The following is a 7692-nucleotide window of genomic DNA, read 5'->3' on the forward strand; positions in this document are numbered from 1 at the left end:
GAGAACGGAAAAAGCTGAGAATAGAATTAGAAAAATTTAAGGCGAACCATGACAGACCAAAACCGAAGTTCTCTTCACAGTTAAATACTGAAGCAGCAAGCCCCCATCTATCAGTCTGTTGTCTCTGCTATATTTATCAATTCCTCACCCTGCTAAAACTCTACAAGATATATTTCCCATTGGTGGTGGTGGCGGAAGAGTTGGTTTGATCAATCAGCCCCTCTTGTCTGCATAGTCGTCAGGCTGATCATCATTGTCCATGATACGCCCTTCCAGATCATCCTGGCCATGGTTTTCAGCAGGACCTGTGCTGTTGTCCGAGTTGCTACCAAATTGATCACCACCAAAACCCACACCTGTGCTGCCACCATAAGAGCCAGATGCATAACTACCATCCCCACCCATAGCAGCAGCACCACCTGCAACACCATAACTCCCACTGCCAGCGCTGCTGCCATCCACAGCAACATTTCCACCATCAAAGCTGCTTCCACCACCATAGCCTCCACCACCACTTGTATCACCATAACTCCCACCACCGCCACCATAGTTTCCCCCTCCATAACCACTGCCTCCAGCACCACCATAGCTGCCCCCTCCACTTCCATAGCTGTTGTCACCCCCTCCACCACCATAGCCACCATAGCCACCACCATAGCCACCGCTTCCACCACCATAACCACCGCCTCCATAGCCACCGCCACCTCCATAGCTGCCACCGCCACCTCCATAGCCACCACTTCGGAATCCTCCTGCCCTATCTGTTGCATAGTTCACTCTTACCCTACGGCCATGAAGATCCTGTGGAGAGGGTATTGACAGTCAATAGAATTTCTGGAGCCAAATCCAACAGAAGTACTAAGACCAACCACTAGTTCCAAAATAGATGACATTTCATAAATTAGCAAAACTTCTGCAGACAAGGCAGAAGTTTTGCTAAGCAAAAGCTTTAACAATGTACATTTTTTTCCGAGAAGAAAGATTATACCGTTGACTCCAATTTTTTTCGTTCTTCTTTATTTATGAGAAAACTAAAGCAACTAGCAGGTAGTTAACTTCATCAGTAAGGGTAACCACAAATAAGGGCCTCCCATCAAACAGCTCAACATAGTACAACAATACAAGTTACATGACAAGCATGTCTATGTAGTAGATGCATAATTTTTGGTGGCATCTAAGAAAACCAGATGATTGTCAGGAACCATGGTACCTAGGCTGGCTCCCAACAAGCCAAGGTACCTTGGTGATAGCTCGACGAATATGGCACTAATGTGTATAGTAACCATGTCATTATAACTGGTTATTTGGTCAGTAAAATGTATCTGTAATCAGACATGCAAGATTAATATGCATATGTATGGCACCCTGCTCTTACATACCCCATTTCACAAAATGAAAACTACAATACAAGAACTATGGTTACCTGTCCATCCAAAGCCTGAATGGCACCAGAAGCCTCCTGCTCAGATGTGTAACTAACAAAACCAAAGCCTCGAGATCTACCCGTTTCACGGTCCATGATTACTCTTGCTGCATACAATATTATGTTAACATAATTAGTACATAATTAGGCTGTGTTTGGTAGCCAAGAGAAGAAAAAAGTACAAAATATTTCTTGGTTTAAGAAATTCTCATTATGGTTGGTCTGTAATTAACCAAATGAAGAAAAAAAGAGTTTAATGGACATTATTTACATGTATTCGTTCAAACTGAATTACTGAACACATCAAGGATATGTTAAAAGCTTTGTGTCAGAAACTGGGATGAAAAGTTCCCTAATTTATTTCATCCAAAGATATTCTTGAGCTTCCAATTTGCAACTCTAACATCCATATGGTTAAGAGTACAAAACTCACACTGAGATACAATAAGAAATAATAGGACCAAGTGTCACCAGCAAGCACAAAAATAGCCTAACACAATTAAGACCCATGGTATGCAGAAACAAAATCAACAGGGACAAGTTAATGGAGCACTGAGTAGTACGATTCCAGGGGATGAATACCACTAGTGCAAGACAAAGGCCAAATTGAACAGAATCATATACGGTACAACATGAGGGGAGAATGGATAAAACAAAACACACCTTCAATGACCTCCCCATAAGCAGTAAATGCTTCTCTCAAGGATTGGTCATCTGTGTTATATGAAAGACCTGGAGACAATAAAACTCAAATACATCATATGATAAAATAATCGTAAGAAAATAATACAACTAGAACCAGAAAGGTAGACTGTAGCACCTCCAACAAAGAGTTTCGAAGATGACATGCATCTTATGCCTTGAAAAATAGAAGGATTTGATGCCGACAATTCAGAATTAACACGTCCACTCAAAGTCTGTTTAAGTAGATTCCCCACTTTACTAATGAAAGCCATTGTCAGAACCTAGAGAAGTGCACAAAAGCAAACCATCATTTCTTTTACAAGTAAATAGGCAGATGTTACGATGAGAAGTCAACAGCATTGCCTCGCCCTAAATCACATGGTAGTACAACAATAAAGTAAGAAAGATTAATGAATAGATACAGCAATACTTTCACTGTAGAAACTAACTCTATAATTACATTTATTCAACGCAGAATCAAACATATATATTCACAAAAAACCGTAGTTTCCCACTAAATTCTACACATTCAGATCTGTCCTCAACAAAACCCTCGATGTACTTCTTGGTAGAAAGATCAAGAGCATAACCCCCACTAGGATCAACTCAAATAAAAAATAAATAATAATCACCATCATCCAAAACCCAATAACCCGTTGAAGATCTATCAACTTAAGATAAAATCTTCAGAATAAAACCATCGATCAAATTTCAAACAAGAAAAAGACAATAAGGGATCATGAAAATCAACAAATAGAACATAAGCAACCAACATAAATGTCAAACCTGCAAACTATGCCCACAAATTCAACACATCGGATCAAAGAGTGCAACAAAACCCAGTTGACAGGGAACCAAAACGAAAGAAAGAAGATAAAAGAAATGAAAAATAAAATGAAGATCAACAGATATAAGAAAGAGAAGAATCGAACCTACCTTCAAGAGGTTCGTCGAGAGCTGCTTCTCTTCTTCTAAAACCCTCGCTAGTTTTTTCTAGGTTTTGATAAGAGAGGGTTTACAAAATGCTGGCGGGGTTATATTTATTAGTTTTCTGAATTAATCTTAACCGTTAAAAGCCACTTGGACTTTCCGGATCGTTCGATATAACGGCGACCGTGAACTTTACTGCAGATATTTTGTTTCTAGATTATTCCTTTCCCTGTAATCTGTATAAGCGACCTATTTTTATGATCCCAGAGTCAAATGCGGATGAAAGAGTACAGAAACTTTCCCTTTTGAAGCCCTGTTTGGATTATGGGGTGTCAAATTGAAACCAAAACTGAAAATCTAATACCTTCGAGGCATCAACTGAACCAAATCGATTATAATATGATTACATCTTAGATCTGAAATGAATGTTTATAATTCGATTCAATTTGGATCTGAATATATGTGAACAATAAGCTTAATTGAAATCTAATCGAATAACTTGACGTAACTTTTTCCTCATTTAAAAACTAAATACATGACTTAGCTTAAATATAAATTTGATGTTATTAATCGATTAAATTGTCTTATAGAATTATAGTTATACTAAGTTTAAAACCCTCTTTTGTTGTGGAAGACCAACGATCTAGTGAATGAGCATTTGTCATTTGTCTTTTGTCTTTTGCATAGCAGAATCGAATTTAAAGCTGGATACTAGAACCAAATAAGAACTAAATACAAAACCCGGATAGGAATCGAAAATGTATCAGAACCAGAAAGGTTTGATACAATTATCGATTTTTAGAATCGAGATGAGACCTGATCCGATTATAGATCACATTAACACTCCTTGGAACTGAAATCAGAACCGGATTGAATACATCTTACCAAACAATTAAAACATAATAGTTCAATAACTTGCCTTTGCCTACTTTTAACTCAACTCTCTTACAATCCTTTTAATGGGCTATTTCTAGGGCAACACTCAATACCTAACAATCATCACTTACAAGTTGCACAAATGCAAATGCACAAATGGGGAATCGAACCTGGGACTGTGCACCTATCCACACAATCCCCAATTCATCCTAACCATCTAAGCAACCCACGGATTGGTATTGGGCTTAATAGCCTTAGATACACAATTAACTCAGTCTAAAACCTCTAATAAGTATGACTTTCACAAGACTAGCATTAAGGAGGCACAAAGATATTCAATCGAGGGTTCAGGTCCGCTCTTGGGAGCGTAGAGTCTAAGGAGCCATCCCATGACTAGGAGGACCTAGGCACACATCCTAGGTCACCCTATCAGTGAGATGACTCTCTGGGCTACCCAGTTCCTAGAGAGGATCTTTTTGTCTTTTTCCTTCAATTTATAGCAAGGTTTAAAATTCGGTATCTGGGATCGATCTTGGCCAAGATTTTTCAACCCTTTTCAGGTGTTATTTTAAAGTTAATGTTAGGGTTTTTGGTGAAATCGAAACATGTGTGGAAATCATATGTAGCTGCTGTAATCAGCATGGGCAGCTAAGAGACACTTGGGATGCATGCTCCTCTCAACCATTTGATGTTCACAACTCATCGCTTGCTACAGAGGATGTGGACACAAGCTCAAAAGACTGCTTATGAGAGGGACTTGAAAGATGCAACTCACCGAGTTATCGTTAGGACTCGGGATTTGGGAATCGCGAACGACGAGTAATAGTTATTACCTGGGATTTGGGAAATCAACGATTTCTCTTTTCTTCATTTGTGAAGAATTGCAGATGCAGAAGAGAAGAGAGGATCAAAAAATTTGGGATTGGATTCGATTCATGAGCCACCTGATTTTCTTTCTTTCGAATCCATAGTATAAAACCTATAAGACATCAAAACCCATTTCATCCCCAAATTTCAGCTCCAAATGGCTCAAAATACGAAACCCCCAAGCATCCTTGAAACAATTGGTGAAGAAATCATCAGAATCGTGACCCCCGTTTCAATTTGTATGTTCTTAGTAGTTCTTCTGGTCGCGATCCTCAACACTGACACTTCCGATTCTTCTTCATCAATCACAACTATGGCCACCATAGCTTACAACGAGGACCCATCCGATTCACTCTGGGACAAAATCAAAGGCGCACTCTTGAATTCCCTCGTGTTTGTAGTCATTGTTACGGTAACAACTTTCCTCCTGGTCTTACTGTTCTACTTCAGATGCATTAAGTTCCTAAAATTCTACATGGGTTTCTCTGCTTTCATTGTTTTGGGCTTCTTGGGTGGTGAAGTTGCTCTGTTCTTGATCGAGATGTATACTTTCCCTATTGATTGTATCACATTTTTGGTACTTCTGTTCAACTTCACTGTTGTTGGGGGGATGTCTGTTTTAATGTCGAACTTGCCGATTTTGATCAACCAAGGGTACCTGGTTGTTATTGGGATGTTGGTTGCATACTGGTTCACTCTCTTACCCGAATGGACTACTTGGGTTCTTTTGGTTGCCATGGCTTTGTATGATCTTGCAGCTGTGTTGTTGCCTGGTGGCCCTTTGAGGCTTTTAGTTGAGCTCGCCATAGAAAGAGATGAAGACATACCTGCTTTGGTTTATGAGGCCAGGCCTGTGACTCATGATGAATCAGCGCTGAGGCAGAGGCGGTTGTGGAGGTTAAGGAGGAGTGTTGATTCTGGTTCAGCTGAAAATATGAATTCTGAGTCTAATTCTAGCTCAAATGCAAACACTGTTTCCAATTCAATGAATTGCCAAAATGAGACGAGGTTGGTTGTCGCTGAAGAGGGTCAACGTCGAGAATCAGTTTCTGAGCTTGCAGTCCCTTTGATTCCTCCTCCATCGCAGAGTACGCGAGATGGACAAGAAGTTATTTCAAGTGAAAATTTGCACCTTGAGGGAATTGGGTTGGGTTCGTCAGGTGCAATCAAGCTGGGGCTGGGAGATTTTATCTTTTACAGTGTGTTAGTTGGTAGGGCGGCAATGTACGATTTCATGACAGTTTATGCCTGTTATCTTGCAATCATAGCTGGTCTTGGCATTACTCTTATGCTTCTAGCGCTTTATCAAAAGGCCTTGCCTGCTCTTCCAGTGTCAATACTGTTAGGTGTACTATTCTATTTCTTGACTCGTATGTTGCTTGAAGCTTTTGTTGTACAATGTTCAGTCAACCTCATAATGTTCTAGATTGAATAATTTTTTGTTGTACAATGTTTGATCAACTTCATAATTTTCTAGATTGAATAATTATTTGTTTCCCTTCTCAGTCCTGGCAAGGAGTTCACTGATCTGTGTGTGCTGGTTTATTTCACTTGATTAATTGCTATTTCCAAGGAATATAGATGGTCTTATATTGTCTCATTGATCGCAAAACTTGGAAGGCGCATGGCTTTCACCATCTCTGGATATATGTGTAGAATTGTTCCCTGGAATAATCAGTTATGTGTCTGTTCCATATCTAAGGTCATGGCTCCTCTTAAAAATTTAAGATTTTAAAATGGTCCAAGGTATGATAGGAACATGTTTGATGATTCCATTCTTGGTCGTGATGGAAGAATAGAAATACTAACTGATGAGTGGATGCAGAACAGGAGCAGTGGAGAATTACATTGCAGGTGTGGCAGTAGAACATATTGGTTTTATGAGCTTAAGTTTAGGCTTTTATCCAGATTTGCGTTTTGTGGCACATATTGGTTTTATCACTCAAAACAGGGCTGCTGTATACCCACCTGCAAAGATTTTTACTACATCCATGGGTTGAAGATTCAGATACCATCTATGTCTCATGTCATTTCAATTAGCGAAAGGTTTTTCAGTAATCTTTTCCTATATCAAACTGTTTTCTGACCCATATTTTTTTTATGCATTTAATGAGATGGTTAGGTGATGTTAAGTTGCTTTTCAGAAGAAGGAAATGCTGTAGATACTCATAAGCACCAGTGATATGTTCAGGGTTCTTGTCTCCAGATAAATTATCCTATTTCCACCATTTAATCGGATCAAGGCTTTCGGAGCAACGGAATATGCAAGCATCAAGTTTGTTACCTCAACTGCAGATGTATGGTTGGTGAGGTCCCAAGTTACTCTGGACTGTTGCATCTTTTTTATGTTTTTCAAGCCCTTGAACATTTTCATTTCGTCTTCCCTCTAGGACCAATATCTGAGAATAATATAAGTTGAAACTATTTCAACAAGTTTGTCTTGATAACAAAAAAATTAATTTTATATTGAAAATAACAGTAGACAAAAAGTAGATATGTAGGAGTTGGACAAAAGATACCATAGCCCCCTTTTGTTACTAATTGGTGAAGAGAACCATGCTTCTGAAAAATCCTCAAGGCAATCTGCTCGATGGCATAGCCGACTAGGAATACTTTACAGAACTTCTGTGAGTTTATTACAGCAGCAACAACAACTACAAGAACATTCAAAACCTTATCTCGACTTAATGGAATCGCCTACACGGAGATTCCAAGCAAGGACGAGCGCAAGGACCCATGCAAAAAGATTGACGGGTTATGGCTAATTATAGTAAGTGCCGGCTGTCAACCGCACCATTACAAATCAGTCACAGGCTTAGAAGTTAGAACGACAAACTATAATAAGGTACCAACTGTCAATCATAAAATAGTCAGAGATTGTGTGTCAATGATAGTAAGTGAATTTAATGAAT

General features: G+C 39.2%; 2 protein-coding genes across 2 annotated transcripts; one reads left to right on the top strand and one right to left on the bottom strand.

Moving 5' to 3' along the window:
* Position 1: 1 nt before the first annotated feature.
* LOC122075540 (glycine-rich RNA-binding protein 2, mitochondrial-like) lies at positions 2-3199 on the bottom strand. Its single transcript, XM_042640601.1, has 5 exons — positions 3044-3199; positions 2244-2388; positions 2087-2155; positions 1424-1530; positions 2-801 (listed from the first exon to the last, which is right to left on the bottom strand). The coding sequence occupies exons 2-5, from the start codon at positions 2377-2379 to the stop codon at positions 214-216; spliced, it is 900 nt and encodes a 299-aa protein (XP_042496535.1). The 5' UTR covers positions 2380-2388; positions 3044-3199; the 3' UTR covers positions 2-213.
* Positions 3200-4498: 1299 nt separating this feature from the next.
* Positions 4499-6285, top strand: LOC122077487 (presenilin-like protein At2g29900). Its single transcript, XM_042643438.1, has 2 exons — positions 4499-4603; positions 4665-6285. Exon 2 carries the CDS (start codon positions 4938-4940, stop codon positions 6204-6206), a length of 1269 nt encoding a protein of 422 aa, XP_042499372.1. The 5' UTR covers positions 4499-4603; positions 4665-4937; the 3' UTR covers positions 6207-6285.
* The last annotated feature ends 1407 nt before the right edge of the window (positions 6286-7692 follow it).

Source organism: Macadamia integrifolia, chromosome 4, assembly GCF_013358625.1.
Source record: "Macadamia integrifolia cultivar HAES 741 chromosome 4, SCU_Mint_v3, whole genome shotgun sequence".
NCBI lineage: Eukaryota > Viridiplantae > Streptophyta > Magnoliopsida > Proteales > Proteaceae > Macadamia > Macadamia integrifolia.

Coding starts and splice junctions, on each gene's coding strand:
- LOC122075540 (XM_042640601.1), bottom strand. CDS start 2,379: ATGGCTTTCATTAGTAAAGTGGGGAATCTACTTAAACAGACTTTGAGT. Junction 2,156..2,243: donor TTCGAAACTCTTTGTTGGAG/GTGCTACAGTCT, acceptor TATTGTCTCCAG/GTCTTTCATATAACACAGAT. Junction 802..1,423: donor TTCAGGCTTTGGATGGACAG/GTAACCATAGTT, acceptor CCCTCTCCACAG/GATCTTCATGGCCGTAGGGT.
- LOC122077487 (XM_042643438.1), top strand. CDS start 4,938: ATGGCTCAAAATACGAAACCCCCAAGCATCCTTGAAACAATTGGTGAA.